At 41.2% G+C, this 24,042-nt stretch overlaps 1 protein-coding gene across 1 annotated transcript in view; it reads right to left on the reverse strand.

Moving 5' to 3' along the window:
- Positions 1-24,042, reverse strand: part of SLC2A12 (solute carrier family 2 member 12) — a 54,256-nt gene that overhangs the window by 14,607 nt on the left and 15,607 nt on the right. Inside the window, exons 2-3 of the mRNA XM_041742614.1 lie at positions 20,204-21,535; positions 1,077-1,199 (exon numbers count right to left, since the gene is read on the reverse strand). Coding sequence (XP_041598548.1) covers positions 1,077-1,199; positions 20,204-21,535 — 1,455 coding nt within the window. The remainder of the gene's footprint in view (positions 1-1,076; positions 1,200-20,203; positions 21,536-24,042) is intronic.

Below are 24,042 nucleotides of genomic sequence, written 5' to 3' on the forward strand. Positions count from 1 at the left end.
CTAAACAGCAATTCACTGGACACACAAAGGACCGAACTCTGAAACAGATAATCCAGTTTCTTCGTTAAAAATACAAAGCTGAAAAAAAAAAAAATACAAAGCTGTGGCGAATCCCGGGGGGCTCAGCGGTTTAGCGCCACCTTCAGCCCAGGGCCTGATCCTGGCAACCTGGGATGGAGTCCAACGTCAGGCTCCCTGCATGGAGCCTGCTTCTCCCTCTGCCTGTGTCTCCACCTCTCTCTCTCTGTCTTTCATGAATAAATAAATAAAATCTTTAATATATATTTGTATTTATATGTAATATATATTTTATGTATATATATATACACACATATATAACTGTGGAGGAAGAGGGAGAAATGGAGATGAAACCTAAAAATTATAAGAGACATGCCAATCAACTGTAAGTTATGTCTTGGGATGGTGATTCAAGCAAAATCTACAAAAATAATTATCAGACAATTGGAAGAATGGGAACGGGAACACAGACTGGATATTTGATACCAGGGGATTACTACTAATATATTTTGGCTTGATAATGATATCACAGGTATAGTTTTTAAATGTCTTATCTTTTAGAGGTCCACATGGAAATTTTATAGACAAAATGTCATCATGTTTGAAATGTGATTCAAAATAATTGGGGGACAGAACAGATGGGATTATAAATGAATTAAGAATGATAACATTAGGGAGGGCTGGCTCCCAGTTGGCCCTGGGACCCTCCAGAGAGGGCCTCTACTCTGCTCCCTTGTCCCAGGACAGGGGGTGGGGCACCCCAACCCCAAATTCACATGTAACAAGCTCTCACCCCAGTCCCCTTTCCTGCCACCCTGAAGAGTATTTAAAACCAGTTTTGAAAAAAAAAAAAAAAGAATGATAACTTTATTATATGTGCTGCTGAAGCAAGCACAAGAATGATAACTTTAAATTGGGTGGTCAGCACATCAGGTACATTCTTTTTACTTCTGAATGTTTTGAACACGTCCAGAGTAAGACGTCTTTTAGGTGAGTGTGCTTCCCTAACATGTGTCCTAGGAGCACAATGGTGTTAGAGGAAAACATCGAGTCCTTACCGGTCACAGTCAGAAATGTCAGAGAGATGAGGAGATTGATGCCCCAATTCATGCTAGAAGTTAAAGCCATGGCTCGTCCTCTAATTCCACCAGGAAAAATCTCGCTCAGTAGCAGCCAGGGCACTAGAAGAAAGGGAAGATGGGGGGCGGGCAGCAAAATGATCAAAAATCCATTGAACTCAAGGGCCAGCCCTCTGACCCCTGCCCTAGCCCCGCCGGGTTGTGGTTGGAGAGCCGGGCTGTGTCCTTCCTCATGTGCTTCCTCCTCTGTCTCCAGCCCAGGGAGAAAGGATTCAGGAGAAACACTGACAGAGCCTGACAATAATCCTGGAAGTAGGGGCAGAGACAAAAAAAAAGCACTGGTATGTGACCCAGGCCTGAAAAATGCCAGCGGGAGGGGCGGCGGCTGGGCCACCTGCTGGGGAGCAACCCAGAGGCACCTGCCAAGCCCAAAGCCTGCGCCCCACCAGGACTCCACCTGCTCGAGGGGCCCCTCACTCAGAGAAGTCCAGCATCACAGCTAACGAGTAGGTGGGAAATGGAGCCAGGACGGCAGGGGAAGGTCTTCCGGACCAGAGGCCAGCCAAGCGGGCAGAGGCTCTGACATACACAGAGCTTCCAAATTTGATTATGATACGTGACTTCATGTTTGAATTTCTGAAAGGAGACTCTTGTTGGCCCAAAAACCAATCAGAGCACTTTTTATTATCTGAGAGTGACAGGGAGCATTACAGGGCCTGCCTGATGGGACTAGAACTCACTCTTCTGCCCACAGCCTATCAAACCTGGCTTGTCTCAATCAAATAGCTACGAGTTCTTGCAAAGGGCAGAGTACTTTACGAATCTTACCTCAAATGATCCTCCCCAAATCTCATAAGACAGGAACTGTTACTATCCCTCTTTAGAGGAGATAAAACTCAGGCTCAAAGCATTAATAATTTGCCAAGGTCACAGAGCTCGGAAGCAGTAGGGGTGGCACTGAGCCCTGGCAGTCAGTCCGAGAAACTCATGCTTTTTAATCACGGTGCTCTCTTGGTGGTAGCTCAATAAATATTTATTAGTGAATAAGTAAATGTGGAGCATGAGCATTTGATTCTGAAGAAAGAAGGACGTGGGGGCTGCCCCAGGCCTGGCTCACTGCTGGCAAAGTCAGCATGCGATGGAAAGCCAGCAGTTACATACAGACCAGCTGGGGGCCTACCCTAGGGCAGGCAGCGGGGAGGACGCAAGAAGTCGGGGAGGGGTCCCCATGCTGCCCACCACCAGGGCTGCCTATGTGGGAATCAAGCCGTCAGCTGTGTCTCTAATTTAACAACTCACCTCCCAAGAGGAGATTGGGCTCCGGACAGAAAACATCTGCTCATAGTAAATGTTCTTACTTTAAAGTAAGAAAAAATAAATTGAATTCTAGAAGAGGGCTGGAGAAACAGTTTTGTTTTGTTTTGTTTTTTTTCCTTGATGATCTCTTCCAAGTGAATCCGTATAGGGTTACCATTAGGGCATAGAAGATAATTGGAACAAAAGGAACATGTTTATTATTGCTCTGATTAATAGGGAATTCAAAGTTAAAATTCTGTATCCGTCCCCTCTACTTCCTACCCCTTCCAAAACCGTATTGGGTTCTTGCAGATTATTTCCTTGGTAAGATCACTTGGCTCTTAATGAGAGCACTGCAGTGCTCAGGTGACCTTGTCTTGAATTTTGTGAGACTGGGGATCTGGCTTTGGGTAGAATGACAGTCGCATTAATTCTGGCGAAGCCTTTGTAATGACCTGCCCCTGGACAAATACAAGATAAAATTATGTAAATCCAATGTTTTTGAAGTTAAATAATCTATGCCACAGACTCCGATTCCCCTTTCTGCCTGTATTTGTCACAGTGCTGTGGAGGATTTCTCATCACCTTTTGCTCTAGCAGCCATGAGGAGGAAGAAGGTGGAGGAAGGGTCACTCTTTCTTTTCTAAATGAGCTCACAGAGGTTTTCTTGATCTACCTCCATCCCTACTTCATCACCTCTGAAACCCTCTTCTTCTCTTCCTCACCTTGCACCATGACCCCTCTTGGAATTGTTTGGTGGGATTTTGGTAAATCATCACTGCGGCCATCACACTCATGTTGGCGTCAGATGAGAATGAACTGATCCTGCCGTTACAGAAAATGGTGGGTCTCACCAACAAGAAAATGAGACTGTTTCACAAAGCATTAGTTACGAGCACTCAGTCTGAACTGTCAAAGGCTGGCCTAGAAGGACCCACAGTCTACGCTGAAAGCCTGTCCTAGGCATGCACCTGAGCCAGGTTCATTGAACTAATCAGTGAGCAATGGACTGAACATTGAGAAACTGCCCTCCATCTCTAATGAGACTTTGTTAGGAAAGCCTTGCACCTGATATTTCCAAAAAATAATGTATCATTGCAGAAAGCTTCTACTTCTTTCTTGATCTGATAGAAAGAATTCAAGAATCGATTCTTTGGTTTATCTAATGTAGCAGTTGACAAGGGTTTTGACAAGGATGATCCAACCTCCCAATAAGAATCTGTCAAGTCAAAAACGAGGAGAATATTATTTTAACAATGATATCAGCACCCTAAACTCACAGATTTTCAAATCGAGAAAGTGAAATGAAGTTCTGAAAAGGATCCTTGCAGCAAGATAAAACTTACTGAAAGAATAAGAGTCTCTCTCCACGGCCAACTTAGGAGTAAGATGATGCCAAAATCTGACAGGCCAAAATCCGTTCCCTAGAAAGGAGCTAGGAATGTTCAAAGTAGAAAAAAAAAATGGAGTAACTCTGTTTCAGTTCATAAGTAAAGAGCACAGAGATGTAAACTATCACAGGGGGATTTAATATGTTGATATTCAGAGTGACAAGTAGAAGTTTTCTGAAAATCACTGATGTTTTTTCTAGTGGGATGGCCTCATTTCTCTACCAGAGGAAGTCATTTAATGCCACATGCCACAGTGAAGAAGAGGTGGCTTGCTCCGGGTGTCCTTGTTCTCCCCTGCCCTGAGGATAGACCCATGGGGGGGGGGGATATTTGTGCTGTTTGCTCATGAGGAATTCATAGAGTATTAGAGACCTAGTGAACTCCTCTCAAGTGAGTGCCACCACTACTGTTAGGCAGGCCCTGAAACAATCCTCCTTGACCTCCATTCTTCCACCCTTTGCCCCTGCGTTCCACAACTACCTCAGCAATCCCGCCTCCTTTAATGTCAAAGTCTGTACATCTTTAAGGCCTCTGTGCTGCAAGGATACAGGAAAGTTTAGACTTGCTGGGACACACTTTGCCCACAAGTATTGACACTTGTATCTCACATGATATTAAGTAACAGGGCTGCCCATCAGGACTTGCCTAATCCAGATGAAATCTGCAGACAGGGTTTATGGCTGCACAAAGCATCATGAAAAGACCATGAAGGACAAATATGTTGCGGTGTCTCTGTGTGCCGTGGAGGACATGGACTTGCATTAGTTGGGGCAATCCATGGAGATGCCTTAGGCTTCCCACAGATAACCTGCCACACTTACCCCCCCTGCCCCCTCCATATGAGCCACTGAGGCTGTCACTTCAGCCCTCGCCTTGCCCTGTTGAGTGCTTCCTAAACTTCCTGGCATATTAGTTCCAGGTTTGAAAGATTCACGGAGATCTTAAACTCCTGCCAGAAAATTCTTGGCAACTCGGAAGGCAGAATTTTCAATGATTTGATTTGCCAAAGAGTCCGTGTTCCATACTTTGCAAAGGTGAAGCCAAATCCCATGGCTTTTGTTGCGTATGCAAAAAGCACACAGCACACCTAGCTCTCTGTCTGCCAAGAGATCCCTTGAATGTGAATATGAGAGGAAAACACTCCTATTTCCTTCCAACCAGAGGTTTAAATCCTGGCCTCAAAAGTTCCCTAAGTGGGAACGGTCTGCTCTTTAAAAGAAGACACCCCACTGTGGGCCACTGTCTCCAACATCAGTGATGATGCAATAGCTTTCATTTGTTTTTATTTTTATTTCTCATATTCCCCTTTCTCTTCATCTTTCTGAGTTTTGCTCATGCCTGGCCTCTTCTAAAGCAAATATTTTACTCAAGAATATTATCTTCTAGTACTTAAATAAACCAAGAAAAGCAATCAAAACCTTAATGTTCCCCAATCTTTCTATCTTAATGATTTCTAGTCAACACCAACTGAAATGATTTTTTTTAGACATATTTCAAGGAAAATTGAAGTCAATGGAATAACTCTCAGTTTTAAAAAAAAATGCCAGAATTAATGATGACATTCTTTTGTGAGCAGATACCTGCTCACAAAAAAATCTACTGGCAGTAGACTTTAAACTTTCTTGTGTAGCCTTTAAAATAATTTTTATTTTATTTTTTAAAAAGTTTTTTTAAAATTTTATTTATTCATGAGAGACAGAGGGAAGTAGAGACATAGGCAGATGGAGAAGCAGGCTCCATGCAGGGAGCCTGATGTTGGACTCAATCCCAGGACTCCGGGATCATGTCCTGGGCCAAAGACAGACCTTCAACCACTGAACCACCCAGTGTCCCTTTAAAATAATTTTTAAAACTGAGTACCTTCTTTCATTTATAAGTCAACATCAAACTTTCTTTTCACTGTAAATTTAAATGATAGCAAAGAATGCAATTTCTTTTTTTTTTCCTTTAAAGATTCTATTTATTTATTTATTTATTTGAGAAAGAGAGGGAGAGCACAGAAGGAGAGTGAGAAGAAGCAGACTCCCTGCTGAGCAGAGTACCAGACTTGGGCTCAATCCCAGGACCCTGAGATCATGACCTGAGCTAAAGGCAGACGCTTAACCAACTGAGCCACCCAGGTGCCAGCAAAGAATACAACTTCTATTGTATTATAAATTCAAACATATAGAAGAGAGCACTTCTCACTCTTTAAATATTTCCAGTAGAATTGAAATACCATACCTGTTATTCGTCATCATCTATTTAAAAAATATAGGAATAAGATATTTAAGGTAAGTTTTATATTGTTTTTCACCTTGAACTCAGTATTTTATCCTTTTGCAATGCATTTTAAACTTGAAAGTCTTGATCACTTCATCATAGTGCTCTGAAAAAAATTACCATAAACTGAACTGAAATTTTAGTTCTTTTTTTTAAAATTTCCCCTAAGAGCTTTTAGGTGTTTTTTTTTCACTTATTAATACAATAAATAATACAAAATGGATCAAAATTATAGAACTATATTATAAATCTTTAGAATTAACTATTAGAAATGAAAAGTGAAATTTGTTGAAAAATCTCTCTTAATGGACAGGGAGTTTTTTTTAAATTATGTATGTGTGGATGAATGTCATTTCTAGAATAACATGATACATTTCTACTCTTTAGATGAAATTTATTGTTCTCAAGAATAATGAAAAAGTATGGGGAACTGAGGAAATTTTATAATAGAAATATCACTCAGTTTTTTGAATTAACAAAAAAAAGTTATTTGTAATGATACATCAGCTGATCACTTAGTAGGTCATCCTTTAATTTTGTTGAAAGCAAATTGTTGGCAATTGTAGGCCTATGAAAGGATTACTATCCAGTCATTAGAGTAATTTTTCCATACCACACTTACACCAATATTTCCAATTATCTTTTGGATTAGTGCTCCTGAGGTTTTTTATAATTTGGGACATGTATCATCATAATAAGTTTTCTGAGGGTTAACAGGTTTACTTTCTTCCACTTAAAGTGGAAGCACAATTATTCCTAGGAAGATGAGAAAGAAGAAATTTTAGGCAACAGATTTTTCCTAAAAAATCAAGAAATTGATTTTCCTTGATGCATGACTGAAGCAGTACTCTGCAAAGTCTACCCCGAGGAGTACGAATATCCCAATTTCAGACCACTGAACTAGGATTCAAAATGAAAAAGAAAAGGAGTTTTAAGAAAATAACCTTTTTAAATTTACACTGGAACTGGAATGTCATGCTTCAGATGTAATATGTTATTTTGTGCTTTTTTGATGATTCATGCTTTGGACTTTAATCAGAAAGGTATTATAGTCTTTCATGTTATTAATGTTCCCTGGAAAAATTCTTAACATTGTGTTCTGGAAAACAATAAAGTAACAAAGGAATGCTTGTGTTTATTAAGATAGTGTTAAAACCTTAGTCTGTTTCTTTAATGTCTTTACTATTCTGATAATTCACAATTCTCAAGGGCACAGGACTGTGAGGAAAGTTCAACTCTATTGTTTTATGTGAACGATTGCCCACAGTAATGGAATTGATGGTGTCATTTCACTGTGTGTTGAGTTGTGCTCATCCTACAAAAATGCAGTTTTTAGACTGGTTCTGTCAGGTTCTGGTCGGTTGCATCATCTGACTCCAAAGAGGACTTTAGGATTTAATTAGGTAAGGGCACATATGTCTGTAAGTTTTTCCTCCCTTGCTTGGCTTCAAACTTAGCATAAAACTATTCAGACACTAATTTTTATTTATTTTGCATTATATTAATGATTAACATCAGAGGGCCAAATAGCTCATCATTTTAATCAATTAAAATGGCCTTTAATTTCATTAATTGGAAAAAAAGAACAGGATGGATGGGAATATCGGTGATAACTAAAACCTGAGATCTAAAGGAAAAAAATGTGAAAAATCTTAAGCTTACATACCTAACACCTAACTTGTACTTAACACAAACCAGTGTGTGAATATGATTGACTAATGGCTACAGTTGATACTAAAATTCTCATGTTTAAAGTCTAATAAACATGCCTTTTCTCTAAAGCTTTGTGATTATCCCATAAGAAGAATGACAGAGAAAAAAAAAAAGATGACCAGTAAAAATGCCTTTAACTGTGATGATTCTGAATATTAAAGACCTAGTATCTAGGAGGAAATCTGAAGACTATCAGAATCTTTATTGAAACATTGGATATACTTCTGGTTTGTAAGCTTCTCTGTTCTAAACCCAGCATCTCCTGGAGTAAAGCAGCTAAGTAAACTTCTAAATTAGAACCTGCTGTTTCACATCCCTGGAATGTCAAAATCTTTAGCTGTGCAAACATCACATGAACAATTTCTTTTTGAAGAGCTAGAGTTATTTGGATATAAAAATCTAAATTTAAATGTTATGGCAGATGAGTCTTATGCTTCCTACTGATACCCATGCTCCAAAAAGCTGGCTAAACTCCATAAAACTAAACCAAACAAAAAGTTAGACTCTACAGTTTTTGAACCTTAAAAAATTTCGAGTTTCTTATTTAAAACAGAAAAGTGACCTTTTTAGGATTCTTGACCTGAGAGACAATTCTTCATGGGGCTCTTGCAGTTCTGTGTGTCATATGAGCAAAAGCACCGACTGCTTTTGTTTTGAGCTTTCTTTGTATGACAAACAGCCTTAGAAGACAGAGATAGTGTCTCCTCTGGAGGAAAGGCTTGTTTACTACCCAAAAAATTAAAGATATCTTCTTCCACAGAGGAAACCAGGCTGGCTTACTGTCTATTATAAAAGATTTGGGTTCCCTAGGCTTGGCGATCCTCTTCTCAAAAATGGCCAATTATATGTGCTCGTGTCATTTGGTTCTCTTCATGTTGCCCTGTGGGTACTGGGGCTTGAGGGAATGATGCAATGCTGATACTCTAGCTATTGCTGTTGCTGGGAGTGATAAATTGTCCTGTCTGATCAAGAAGTCTTATGTTGTTTTCCAAAATCCATAAAACTGAGAAAGGCTAACTTGTTAACTTGCAAGTGGAATAAAATATTAGCCAGCTTGCAGTTCTTCAGAGTTTGATTACTTACAGCTATGGTATGATTTTTCCACAAAGATCTTTTATTACTATTACTAATTATGGACTGCCCTTTACATCTTGAGGGATTTAATGGGACTGTTAAGTCTGAGATAATCCATTGAAATATTTCTGTAAACTCTAATGTTAATTAAATAAGCAAAAACAAACCGCAAATGCCAGGATCAGATTTTCACATATTTCTTTTGGAAAATTGTGAAGGAATAGTCTCAAGTCCTTTTTATGAAGAGTCAAGTTTAAATACATCTAATTACTAAACCAAAGTAGGAAAAATTATCCCATGATATTGTTAATCTCAATATTTATTTTCAAGGGAAAGGCTAGAAATCTGGAAATGAATATTTTGTTTAGCATTATAAACTTTTTTAAATGGCCTTAATTTTAGGACATTTAAAACATGAACTTTCTTAGATCATCAAATATTGAAAATGGCCTTGTGTCCTCAATTGGACAGATACAAATTGTATTCAGATACAATTTTTGGTCAGATGTGCATGGAATTCCATATACCATCATTCATTTCTGATTCCCTATGTACTGACCCAGATACATACCAGAGAAGATCAGGATATATCAACCCCAGACTAGAGAGAGAGAGAGCTGCCCCTTCTCTCACAGAAGCTGAGAGTATTCTAGAGATGTTTTTTAACTTACTCAACAAATATTTATTGAGCCCCTATTGTGGGCCAGACCTTAGGTTAGGCTAGAGGAAACAACTGTGAAAAAGACATAGTTTGTATTCACATAGGACATAAAGTCTAAATTAGTTACACCGACTTAGAAGAGTAGACATTTGGGTATTGCTCAGCCTATATCACACCTTTCACACCCCAGTGGAAAAACCTGCCTGGTTCCCTAGGAAGATCTCTTCACTGTAGGTAATCCAGAATTAAACCATATTTTAAAACATAGATCTATCCTTTTTAGTCTTGACCCAACTGGAATGGTGTATGGGAGGGAGGTGAGGAGGACCGTGGCATTACAACTCAACATAGGGCCGTGGAACATGTCCTGTGTGTCCTGACATGACTTAAGCAAAATGCCTGTTGAGGTCAGTGCTGGCATTATCAGAACTATTCATGTCATGTCTAGACCAGAACCTGTTATTTGTTAACACTAAGAACTAACTGTACTGAGTCCATACTGCACACCAGGCACTGAACTAGGAACATTTTATACAGGTTGCCTCATTTGACCCCACCACTATGAAGTAGACCATATTTGCCTCATTTTCTAGATAAGGAAACTAAAAGAAACCTCAAGAGAGAAATTGACTTGCCCAAAGTTCTACACCCTGGAGCTGAGAGTGGAAGTCAGATAGCTGGGTGCCAAAGCCTGTCTGAATTTAAACACTTGGTGTTCCAGCCTCTACAGGATTTCTTACTATTCCACTAAACCTTCAAGCTCACATCGCCTCAAGGCCACTGGATCTGCCATCAACCCTGCTTAAAACTCTCTGCTCCCAGATCTTCACACTGCTTTCTTCATATAAGCCTTGGCCCAACATCACCACCCCAGGAAGGCCTTCTGTGACCATGTGACCTCCTCCATACCTGCTCCTTCATTTATCCTTCCTGCTGTTTCTTTACCATTCTAATCTCCACCTAGAGTTGAATACTTCTCTCCTCCTGACACTGTATTATACATGTATTCATGTTCTTGCTCATTGCCTATCCTCACCACTGGCTCCATGAGGGCAGCTGTGGACCTCACTCACCTGTCCCCAGCTAACCACACCTAGCACTGGGCCCATTATATCATGGGTGAGCATTAAGTGAGTGAATTAACAAATCCCCATTGCTTCCTCCCTCTCCCCTCTCCTCTTGGTCACCCCAAATTGCTTTCTTGCTGGAACTCCTGCCTATTTGGTAAAAGAGCTTTAGAGGAGTTGATTTGGTGGCACCTGTCACTCAGTCTACAGTGTGAGGTTCTGCTTGAATGAGTGAATACAGAGGTAGTTAAAGGATAACCGTTACAGACTCATTACCGAACTTGACATGTGACGTTGGATAAATTCCTTCCATCTGCTTTCATGAAGAGATACTAGTCATCAGATGGGAGAGGAGGTTCCTTAATTTATGAACGCAGGAATGTTTGGATCTTGAAAAGCTCCAATGATTGTGGAAAGAATACCTACACACATTTTTCTATGTTATAGTGGCTAATTTAAAAAGGGCTGGGTTCCTATACAAATATCACCTCAAATGAACTCATGAGAGAATAATTTCATGCCTTGGGTTTGGGCTCATCAGTGCTTTATTTTTGAAGCATGAGTAGAAGAGAAATCTTCATGTGGCTCTAAGTCCTCACAATGTCAGGAATCCTTGGTTCTACCCTGAAGTTTGAACCATGATGGTGATGGACAAATACGGAGCTATTAAAAAGAGCTAAGTGATGATCAGGATCACCCCAGAAACAGTTTTTGAACATATTTTTGAAGTGAAAAATGAGGTATAGAAAGTCGAATGTTTAATAAGGTCTCTAATAAAAGCAATGGAGTCTAAATCTTGATTTCATTTGATGGAAGAGTTTTTGTATTAGTTACTGAAAAATGGAGGGCAGAGGCTCCTAACCTCTTTAGGCCACGAATCCTTCAGCAAGCTGGTGAAGACTATGGGTTCTTTTGAATAACATTTTAAATGCATAAAATAAAATACATGAGATTACTTGGTACCAACCAAATTCATGACCCCTCCTGAACTTAGATTCTAGGGCAACCCTGTTATTTTACAATTAGGAAAACAGAAGAACAGAAAGTAAAATGATATAGGGCATGTGCTTTAACCTAAAAATAGAATTTTTTTTTTCTTTTGGCTGAAGAAACTATGTTGTGATCTAATACAATTAAGGAATGTTGTTCTAAGCCAACTCATATTTAAGAATGTTTAATAAAAATGTTTTTTTTAAGATTTTATTTATTTATTCATGAGAGACACAGGCAGAGGGAGAAGCAGGTTCCATGCAGGGAGCCCAATGTGGGACTCGATCCCAGGTCTCCAGGGTTTACACCCTGGGCTGCAGGCGGCGCTAAACCGCTGCGCCACCAAGGCTGCCCAATAAAAATGGTTTTAGTCTCACTTTCAATTTTACTTTAGAAAAGCAAGTACTTTTCCCTTTATACCACTGTTTATGCAAAGGACTTGTGTCTGTTACAAGCAATAAACTCTTTAGATGTAATACCTGGGCAATAATCATATCAGATTGATACACTTTATAATGCATTCAAAATCTGGTATGAAAACCTTGATTAAGAAAGGAGGGAAAATGAGTGGGAACTATCAGAGAGGGAGACAGAACATGAGAGACCCCTAACTCTGGGAAATGAACATGGGGTGGTGGCAGGGGAGGTGGGCGGGGAGTTGGGGTGACTGGGTGATGGGCACTGAGGGGGCACTTGACGGGATGAGCACTGGGTGTTATATGTTGGCAAATCGAACTCCAGTAAAAAAATACAAAAAAAAAAACCAAACCAAACCTTGTTCCTGTTAAAAACGTTCTCTAAACTCCCACTGGTTTGTGCAGTTTATACCAATACTCTAGAACACGATTTTGGTGATTGAATTGGCATTCCTAGGATATGTTTTCTTTACAAAAGAATAACTACAACATAAACACAGGCATAAACAACTGACTTTTGGCAAGTAAAACAAGGACAATTACCAAATCTCTCCTAAACATTCTAGGAGAATCAACACCCCCAAACTACGGGTGTGAAATAATTGGTTGTTCTCTTTAGCGGGGAAGATCTGAGGTTCTTAGACTGCCTCCTGATCCCATGCATGAATATCCAGCTCTTCAGGCTTATGTATTTTACTCAATGTGGACTTATATGGCACTTTTTAGGGCCCGTTTTTTAAGGACTTTATTACGAGCTGACTTAATCCTCACAATGCTGTGAGATAACTCTTAATTGTATCTACATTTATAAATGATAAACTATGAGGCACAGAGAGGTTAACTAACTTCCCTAGGGTTGCACAGCTGGCAAGTGGCAGAGTTGAGATTCGACTCTAGGCGGCGACCTACTTCAAAGTCCATGCTTTCCCTTTTCTAAAAAAATGAACCCATACTTACACATAACCCAGCTCAGGCCTTGGAACCACAACTATAAGTTGAAGAAACCATAAGATGAAGGGTCATTTCTTTTTCCCACACCCCATGAGATTCTCCATCTCATTAGCAAAAGGAACTCTGTTCTCCATACAGCAGGAAAACGCCTAGGTGTCCAAGACAAATCCAGAGCTACTTTTAGATACTGAGTCTGAAGTTCCCAATAACTCTTCATGACTTAACAAAGAAAAGCCCTAAATGCCTCCTGCTACCTATTTCTGAGCACTCCTAACTTCTGTACTTCTTATCTTATAGGCAAAACCAGAAGATTTTTGAAAATATGCCAAAGTGATGGATTGTTCTGCAAAAAGCCTCACAATGGTCACTGGCAGGGACAGCAGTGTCGTGGCAGCCTAGCATTTCCAGCTTACGTGGCACTTTGCCTGCCCCAGACAATTGGACACATGTAAAAAACACACTTTGAGGGCAGCCTGGGTGTCTCGGCGGTTCAGTGCCGCCTTCAGCCCAGGGTGTCCTGGGGATCGAGAATCGATGGGAGACCTGGGATTGAGTCCCACATTGGGCTCCCTGCAGGGACCCTGCTTCTCCCTCTGCCTGTGTCTCTGCCTCTCTTTCTCTCTGTGTTACACACTCTCATGAATGAGTAAATAAAATCTTTTAAAAAATAAAATAAAATAAAAAATAACACACTTTGAGACCTTTCTTATATTTGTATCTCATTTTTAAACTCCTTCTCCTCTAACCTCCCTCTTAGAAACACAAATGTAATCCTTCATGGTTTTCATGCAGTGCTTCCTTTAAGAGAAAGAGGCAAAAAATGGAGATGTCATTTCTTCCCTCAAAGAGCTTATTTCAATAACTATATTTGGTTAATAAACCAAAACAGGGACACCTGGGTGGTTTAGTGGTTGAGCGTCTGCCTTCAGCTCAGATCATGATCCCTGGGTGCTGGGATCGAGTCCGCATGGGTCTCCCCACAGGGAACCTGCTTCCCCTCTCCCCGTCTCTGCCTCTCTCTGTGTGTCTCTCATGAATAAATAAATAAAATCTTTAAAAAAAAAACCTACAGGGGATCCCTGGGTGGTGCAGCAGTTTAGCGCCTGCCTTTGGCCCAGGGCGCGATCCTGGAGACCCAGGATCGAATCCCACGTCGGGCTCCCGGTGCATGGAGCCTGCTTCTCCCTCTGCCTGTGTCTCTGCCTCTCTTCCTCTCTCTCTCTCTCTCTCTCTGTGACTATCATAAATAAATAAAAATTAAAAAATAAAATAAAAAAATAATAAAAAACCTACAGAAGCAATACACTTCATCATTAAGCACTAAGTTGTGTCATCATACTGACTTCCACTTACAACACACTCAAAGCATCCCGAATGCTCCCGAAGGCATCAGCTCACCTGATGCTCACCATACCCTGTGAGACTGAACAAGGGTTACTACGCACATTCATAGATGACAAACAGCTGAAAGGAAAGGACCCCAAGGGGGCTGTGTCTCTTGACCAGGGTGTGGAGCAGGGGCCATAAGGCAGCGCGACAGGTAACGCACTGCCCGTTGCGCGGCGGCGAGGGGCCCCCTCCTTTTGCAGGCCAGGAGGATCTAGGTTACTTCTGTATGAGCCTTGGCCTCAGGCAGCACGCCACTGACCACCAGGTAAACGGTACCCCCAGAATTGTGCCGGCACCAGACGAAGCTGGGGAAGATGATGGGGAAGCCCTGAAAATCACACCGTCCTTCCCTCAGAGATGGGTCAGTTAGTAGCAGAAAGAGGATGGGATGAGGCTCCCGGTGCCTGGGGTTCTAGTCCAAAATCTGTGTGATCTCAATCATCTTGGACATCTTTATTTTCTATAAAAGAAATATGTTATACGTTGAACTAGATAATTTCTAATCTTCATTTCATCTTGAAAGGTATTTGACTTCTCTGACTTGGGAGAAAGGAGGAAGCCAGGGAAGATTGGTGAGCCGTGCTGACACGAGGAACTTGATATTTAAGGGGCCCTCCTATGCAAGGCGGATGGTCGTGGCGAGGATCCGCAAGGTATGAGAACTACAGGAAGGGACTTCCAGGAACCTAGGCATGAGCTCACAAGGGGTAGACTAGGTGGCAGAAACGGGAAGGAGAAGATAAACACGGGAGCCATCCGTGAGGGGAAATCCAAGAGCACTTGGTCACTGACCAGATTGAGAAAAGGCCCCAGAGCATCAGACCGAATGACAGCATGGAAAAGAAAGGGATATTCTCCTGGCATAAGAGAGAAAACAATTCAGCATTGGACTGATACTGAAGATTTAAAGTGCAGAAATCCAGTACTCATCAGGAGAAAAGGAACTAGAAGCCGTATGACATAAGAGAACTAGAGATAAGTGAGAGTCATCAGTTCAGGAGAGATCATGAATGCCCCTGAGAAAATAAATGTGGAAGCTTTTACAATGCATTAGCAAAGTGGGTTTTTTTTTTTTTATAGCTAAAGAAACAAGAGCCAAAAGACATGAATTTAATGACCTCATCTCATTTCAGAAATAGATGAAATGGAAGCTAGGCATACATTGTAACAATTAATGCTTTAATTAAAAGAAATAAATATCTGTCACAGCATTTGAAGATAGAATTTAGGGTTGACGTTCTGGAATATTTTATTCCACATTCACATCTATTCTTTCTTAGTCCCGAGTTTATTACTTTGGCAGTTCTGTGTCCATTTAGCTGAACTGGAACTACATTTCCCAGCGTTCCCTCCTCTGTATAGTGTTGTATGAGGGTAGGCCGAAATATAAATTTGCACCAGACTTGGAATGCCAGAGTGACACATCCATCAGCCCTATGCTGGGTCCTAGACATCACTGCAGCTTGTCCATGTCGCTGTGACCTGCTGTCTCTTCTTGCTAGTCCAGGGTAGCAGCCAGTGCGCTGGTCCCCTCCTCCAGCCTCTCCTACTACTAGACCAGTTACACTGTCAGAGCTCTACAGAGCAGGACACCTGTTTTTCTGAAGGTGGCCAGTGTCATCAGAGTGGATGCAGTGAGAGACAGATGCAGGCTCCAGTTTCTTCTCACAGATTCCAGTTCGCTCTGGCTTTAAGTCCAGCTTTTCTTCCCCAGGCCCTGCTGATCTGCAGAGACTGCAGGACACAGTCAGATGCAGAGGCAACAGGCTTCCACAGGCTTCTTCACCAGCTTCTCCTTGCGGCCCTGAAGAGTGACCTTCTCCTTTTCCTCTCACTGTCTCCTTCCAGGCCTTTGCTTTCTCAGTGTCTTCCACAACTGTGTGCAATGGAAGCCTTGTAAGAAACCCCTTGTCTCCTATCACTCACAGTGGTTCCTCTCTGACAGAACTGCTCGCAGTGCCTTATTTTCCAGGCCCTTGACTGTACTCTGTGCCTTTCACTTATTCTCAAGGGACCATTAGCTATCAGAAAAGGGTGAGGAAATTTTAAAATGCATCTTAATATTTTTAAATAGTCATCTTGATAGACTGAACACCAGTATTAAGGCACTGGCTATGAGGAGGTCTGGGGACACCATCTATTGGTTTCTGGTACCTGGAAGCCTCCACAGCACCCAGAACTATCCAGCTGCTCAGTAAGAGAGAAACAAACTCCCACCTTATTTCAGCCACTGTTATTTTGGTCTTTGTTATGGCTGAGCTTGAATTCTAACCAAATACACATTAAACGTTATCTTAATTGAGTTCAGTTATTCAAGTATGGGCACATCAAAGCTGATCATTATTCTCCGTCTCTCTTATTCTGTAGCTCAGCCTTAGAAACGTACGTGCTCTTTTACCAAGCAGAACTTCAGAAAAAGAGAGGTTATCAGTATCTTGCATAAAATGCAGAGTGGCCCATTTAATAGCCTTATGTGATAGACGGTGATACACTACTTTCATTCATTCTTACTTTTTTTTTTTTCATTCTTACTTCTAATGTGTCTTCATGGTGGACTGAACTAAAAGTAATTAACATTTATTACCAAGACCAACACAAGACTGTCTATTCTTGTCCTGGACTAGAGATTACCAGTGAATTTCAGAAGACAAAAGGCATTTTCAACTATTTGAGCAAGTCACTCAGCCTCTCTGAGATCCAGTGCCACCGTTTATAAAATTTGGTGAATACTCTTTCTTCATAGGCTTGTTGTGAAGGTAAAATGAAATACTCCAAAGTATGTAAAGCCTTCCTAGTACAGTAGTTGACACAATAAATGTCAATAAATATTAGTCGAATTCAAAGCCTAAATATGTTTTAAAAGAATTAGTATGGAATACAATTTAATGAATTCTAAAAGGTAAATAACAAAAAGCCCCCAATAATTTTTTCCAAAATCAAACTGAATTTCCTGAAAAGAACTCTTGTTCTAATACAATAATGTATCAAATAATATCCTAGTGACAGTATTTGCTACAACTTTCAAAGTTACCCAGAAACTAAAGAGAGAAAGGTAACATGAGCTTGGGATAACTTTGACCAAGAATCGGTAGGTTCTGGAAGTTTAAGAGCAATGTCTTTGATATAACATGTGCCATGTTATAATCTCTGTTAACCTGAAAGTTTCTCTGACTTAAAACAAAGAGAGCATCCTATTCTTTTTGCTAAGTTTTCCTTAAATTCTTAGCTGATTCTTTATATTTCAAAGGATTGGGTCAGGGACGCCTGGCTGGCTCAGCAGTTGAGCGTCTGCCTTCAGCCCAGGGCATGACCCTGGAATCCTGGGATCAAGTCCCACATTGGGCTCCTTGCATGGAGCCCGCTTCTCTCTCTGCTTGTGTCTCTGCCTCTCTCTGTGTGTCCCTCATAAATAAATAAATAAAACCGTTAAAAACAATAACAACAAGAAAAGATTGGGTCAAAAAAAAATGATGTGAACAATATTTTTAGTTTTATGATGAATATAAAGGGGGAAAAGGTGCTGGCAAAGGAAATCAGTGAGACAAGACCATCCGAAGTTTATCCTATGAGCAAAACTTACTCTACTTATTAATATAGGAAAGTTCACAAAGAAAGTTAAGTTGTTCCTTGGTACAAAATAACATTTGTATCTTGCCCTTCTGGTAGACTTTAAAGAGTTTCTAAACATAAAAGTATAAGAGGCTTTCTCCAGTTTCATTAGCTTTATGTATCAGAGGAACCTTATTAGTGTTGCCGGGACTGCATGTTTGTGTCACTCCTACAATTCATATGCTGAAGTCTTAATTCCTAATGTGATATTTGGAGGTAGGGCCTTCAGGAGACAATTAGGTCATCGGGGAGAGCTAGTGATGGAACTAGTGCCCTGTGAGAAGCAACATGAGAAAGCTAGCTAGTTCTCTCTCTGTCCATCCCTCTGCCATGTGAGGACACGCCAAGAAAATGGTGGCCGTCTACAAACCAGGAGCGGAGCAACAACCAAATGTGCCAGCACCTTGATTTTGGACTTGGCAGCCTCTATACTGGGAGAAATAAATGTTTGTTGTCTAAACCATCCAATCTTTGGTGATTTGTTATAGCAACCCCAACTGACTAAGACAAACGTCTCACAGGTACACACCCAAGCTGACTGAATCTTGAAATAATAGTAGAAACCTGTTTCTAGGAAACTGTTCATTAATAATATTTATCATTGTTAAGTCTTAACAAGGAGGGCCAGGGTTCAGAAGCAAGTCAGAGAGATCAGAGGCTGATGGTATTGTAGTATTTACTGTACTTATCCATGCACAGTCCATTATAAGCAAATCTGTCTACTCTTAGTGCCAGAGGAAGGGCCAGTTCTAATCCATCCATAGTTTGGACCATGTGGCCAGGGTGTCCCTGAATAGCCACTTATGACTCCACAGAGCAAAGAGCAGTCAATGAGATTCCTTCTCTCACTCCAGAATTTGAAAGAATCAAAATTCAGAGACTGATCTCACTTAGAAGTGAAAGTGGACTGCGCTGGTGAGGAAGCAGAGCTGCAGTAGAGGCCACACCGGCTATGTGCAAATCTAGTTATTCATTAACAGAGATTAAGCAGGCCAAGCCTGCTGGTTGCTGACCAGAAAGAAGCAGACACAGAGAATATAGCTCAGTTAATTCGAGCATAATCTCCTTGAAGACAGGGACAGTGTCTGTATTGTTCATTGCTATTTCCCCAAGATCTAGCATAGTTCCTTGTTATTGAAAACAATTAGCCTCTTGATACCTATCACCTGAATGAAGAGTTAATGACTTGACAGTAGATCACTAGAGCAAGCCCTAAAGTGACTTTCTTTCTTGAAACAGTATCAGTTCCTGGCACCGGAAATCTAAATTTGTCCATGAGATTCCTTCTCCTTCAGAGTAACCTATGTCCTCTCATGTTCCTATGCTTCACTATTTCCTTTTATTTGGGCAAAACTGTTAGGTCCTTGATTCTTGTAAACAACAACAGCAACCATTTTTGTGTGTGTGGGAGAGAGGAAGGAGAAAGGGAGAGAGGTCTGAGAGAGACAATGACAGAGAAGGAAAGAGAGAGAGGGAGAGAGGTGCAGGAGTTAAGGCTGGTAGAGAGACTACACTTCACTTCCCTAAATAGAGGTTTAGTTTAGACTTTGGGTGCGAGGCTGAAGACAAGTAACTGCAAGAACCAACCTGCTATAAAAAACTCTAGAGAGTTTGCTCAAGAGAAGTGTTTAAGCTTCCTCATTGGAGTAGACTAGCTATATAAAATAAAATAACCATGTAGCTATCTCCCTATAAATTGTTTCTATTGTTTTGAATGGGAGTAACTTGACTACCATTCTCCTACTTAATGAGTAAAGTGCTCAGGGATGTTACTCTGGTGATAAAACACAGGTACTTAAACGAATAATCCACCCTCCTTTCCAACTCATCATTTGCTGTTCTTCATTATTACTGAATGCATTCACTGGTGTGTCTTTAAGGAAATCTAAATGCTTTTTTCCTTCCGTTTATGAAGAACTCAAGAATGGTGTGGCAGAAAATATTCCAGTAAACTGCTTTCATAAGACAGTATGTCCTCTTGGGCAATACATATCTTTCAAGATCTGGCTTATCCCCAATCAATTGCTGTTAAATTATCCTCATGTGACAGATAATGGAAAACTAATCCTTCTGTTGAATACCAGCCCTGTACATTTCACAAAGGAGGTATGAGCCAAGCATACTTTCCACATTAGTAGAACCATCAGGTGGCCAGTATCATTCCCATTTTACTTCTAGTAGTGTTACGTAAAAGGTACCACAGTTACAAGATGTGCTGATGGTAAAAAGCAATATGTTAACATTCATAAGGGCAAAGAGGGAAGGAATAAAAAAATTAAATACTTACTTGGTCCTAGACCAATTGAAAAAGCAGCAACATAAACAAGCAAGCTGGCTAAGGAAAGCCATTTCAGGAAAGCTGGGACATCTGCAGGGTCTGTGACTATCAGGTATTCAGCTGGACTCAGTCTAGCATTTGGTAAGATTGTCACCCCTCTCTTATCCATGTCATTTCTTGTGGGCATTAAGGGGTTTTGGCTGTGGGCCGTGATCCCCTTAAAGAGTTCTCTAAGAGTGTCATCATTGGCTGACAGGTTTCCTGGCCCATAAAATACAGACTTATCCAATGACTGGTTGATAGGGCTCTGGCTTCTGCAGATATTGGTGAAGTTCATGGGGATGTTGAGATTCACGATGCCCATGGTCACCAATGAAGCCGCCATCACAGAGGTGCCGATACAGAGGAAGGTTTTGCTCCCAACATGGTCTACAAGAAGAGTGGCAGGGATGGTGCTGATGACCTTGACAACTCCAACCCCCGTGGAGGCGAGGCTGGCTGCCTCGTTGCTTTGGAAACCAACAGATTTCAAAACAGTTGATGCATAGAATAATATGTTTGGCTGACCGGTGACTTGCACAAAAAACACCAAGGTTAGACCTATCATTATCCGAGTCCTCATGTTGTCCTTTGATCGAAACAGATCCCAAAAACTATACTGATATTCATCTTTCAGGGAAGATTTTATCCCAGTGAGTTCCTCTGTTGTATCTGGGATGGCTCTCAACTTTCTGAGAACCTTGCTAGCAGCCTCCTCATGTCCTTTCATCACTAGAAACCGGGGACTTGGAGGAAGAAAATACATTGCGATTGCTTGCAAAACTCCGAAGGGAATAACAAGGCCAAACATGTATTTCCAGCCATGGGAAACATTCGCAAATGCATAGTTTGAGATGTAGGCGAAAAGTATGCCGATGACAATCATCAGCTCATTCAGGGACACAAGAAGACCTCTTCTGTGTTGTGGAGCAATCTCTGCGATGTAAACACATGTGGCAATTGAAGAGAGCGAAATGGACACCCCTATAGCAATTCGGCCTACAATGAGGACCTCATAAGATAAACTGAGTATCAGGATGAGGCTCCCAAGTCCAAGGAGGCAGGATGACAAGATGATGGCAGCCCTTCTTCCATACCTGTCAATCAGGACCCCTCCAGTGAGGGAGGCCAGCAAGGCCCCAATGAGGAGGGAGCTCACAACCATTTCCTGCTCGTGGCAGGTTAGGGCTAATAAAGTTCTTAACTGAAGAAGGGCCCCGGAGATGAGCCCAAGTTCATAACCCACCAGGAGGCCACTGACAGCTGCAGTGATGGACGACAGGAGAGTAAACATGCCGCAACCTACAGGCAGAGAGAAAGACAGACAGTTCATTTCTGTGCTGTTATTTTAAACACTTTATGTCTGAATGGAGATTTAACCTTGTATAAGTAAGTTTTTCAGAGCACTGAGTATAAACACAAACGTAAATATAGCAAAATAACATATTAACAAAAATGATTAGCTATAAAAGGAAATATCCTTTTTCTTTCATTTTGGGGAGGAAAGGGTGGAGACATTAAGGAAGTCATTCCCTTCTTTCTGTGATGCTGACATTGTTTTTAGGTACTAGCTACAGCTATGCAAGAGGAGCAGAGGACAGATGTTGAAGAATGACAAACAAGAACACCATTTAGTTCCTGCTCTGGCATCAGATCCAAAATTCAGACAGCCCAGTTCCTCAGGTCCCACTGCAGGCCATTCTCTAAAGGCAGAGCTTTGAGGCAGAGAAGACAGCGTAGGAGCCTTAAGAAATGTTAGAGGCGGGATCCCTGGGTGGCGCAGCGGTTTCGCGCCTGCCTTTGGCCCAGGGCTCGATCCTGGAGACCCTGGATCGAATCCCACATCGGGCTCCCGGTGCATGGAGCCTGCTTCTCCCTCTGCCTGTGTCTCTGCCTCTCTCTCTCTCACTGTGTGCCTATCATAAAAAAAAAAAAAAAAAAAAAAAAAAAAAAAAAAAGTTAGAGGCTTCCCCGTGTGTAACCTGGGGGAAAATAAAGCCCTGTCACCAGGAAACCTGCCCTTGTGTCTCCTGGGCCACATCTGGCCAAAGCCAGCTCTTATTGAAACATGAGGGTACTGGACTGGGTGTGTGTGTGTGTGTTTGCCTTTGCAAATTTAAGGTCACACCAAAAAGAAGAAAGAAAAGAAATGGATGCTGGGGAGGGAGCCAACAACATCCATGATTTGCTCTGAGTAAGAAGGCAAGGGAATGGCACTGGGTGGGAGGAAGAACAAAAGGGACTTTGTATTGTTTTATTATTTTAATGTTAAAAACTGAAGAAAAATAGCAAAGTATTAACAGTCATTAATTTTCATAAGTAGGTAGGTCGGTGTTGTCTTTGTATTTGTAACTTGTCAAAACAGAAACAAAAAGAACAAAAACTAACCAAGGGAACCTGTGCATTGCAGGCACAGGAAACAATAATTTACAAAGTGTGACACAGGAAAGCCTGTTTTTGGAATTGTTGGGCAGCCAGTTCATCAAATGTGGTGCATATCAGCTTGGGGAGGTAAATAGGATCCACTAAATTTGGATAGGGACAGAGGGGACATTTCAAACAGAGCTGTGGAAGTCACAGTGGCAATGTTTTATAGTTTTCCAAGTATAATGGGGTCATTGCACACTGAATGGCATGGAGGCACTGATACCAAGTTTCTTGCTGCTGGGTACAGACTAGTTCTTCCAGGAGCAAGACTGGTAACAGAGAAGAGTGTGTTGCCTTAGAGTTAACAAGAGATGATGGTAGCTTAGACTTGGATGTTCAGAGGAGACGTGGGGACAAGTAGGCAGATTCAGGGTAATTTGGAAGTAAAAATGACTGCACTTGCCAATGAACTGGAGTTAGGAGGTGAAGAGGTGGGTCAGAACCCAAGATGGCTCCATGGTTTGAGCCATTGGTTGGGTGATTTTATTATGTTCAATAACCTTGTATATTGGCCTATATATTGTTCAGGGCAATATACTGACCAAAGGAAGATTGAGAAGAGAACTGGTTATGGCTGGGGGAAAAGGAGGAATGGAAATCAGAAGCTTTGTTTTAGGTTTACTGAAATATTTTAGTTGTTTTATCTATAAGACGTTCAGTTAAAAATGTCAATTCAGACCAATATACAGATTTGGAGCTTAAAAGGTAAGTCAAGGCTGGAGAATAGGCTGCATGTATTTGGTATTTAAAATCATGGAAATGAATGAGATCACTTTAAGAGATAAACAGAGGAGCTGGAGAAGCAGGAATAGGACTTGAACCTTGGAATACCAACATTTAGAAGAGGAGACAACAACAAGGGAGACGAAGAATAGAAATGACATGTGTATAGAAAGGACTAGAAATGTGTGTGGGCACACATATTTCAGAGGTGGAGTGAGGGCCATTTAACCCTGCCATTGCAGGGGAGGTAGTGTGGTTTAAAAATGTTGTTCAGGGGATCCCTGGGTGGCTCAGTGGTTTAGCGCCTGCCTTCGACTCAGGGCCTGATCCTGGAGTCCAGGGATCAAGTCCCACATCAGGCTCCCTGCATGGAGCCTGCTTCTCCCTCTGCCTGTGTCTCTGCCTCTCTCTGTCTCTCTCTCTCTGTCTCTCTCTCTGTGTATGTTTCTCATGAATATATAAATAAAATCTTTTAAAAAAATGTTGTTCAGCTCTAGGAAAAGAAGCATGTTGAATAAAGTTGGTCTGAATCTCTTCCATCAGAAATATCCAAAGAATCCTGAGAATAGGTGACTTCAAAGAATAAATCTAAAAAGGATTGAATATTTAGATGGAGGGGCAAATAAAAGTGCAAGAATCCACAACAACATAAAATTAAT

This window comes from Vulpes lagopus, chromosome 2 (genome assembly GCF_018345385.1).
Source record: "Vulpes lagopus strain Blue_001 chromosome 2, ASM1834538v1, whole genome shotgun sequence".
Lineage (NCBI taxonomy): Eukaryota > Metazoa > Chordata > Mammalia > Carnivora > Canidae > Vulpes > Vulpes lagopus.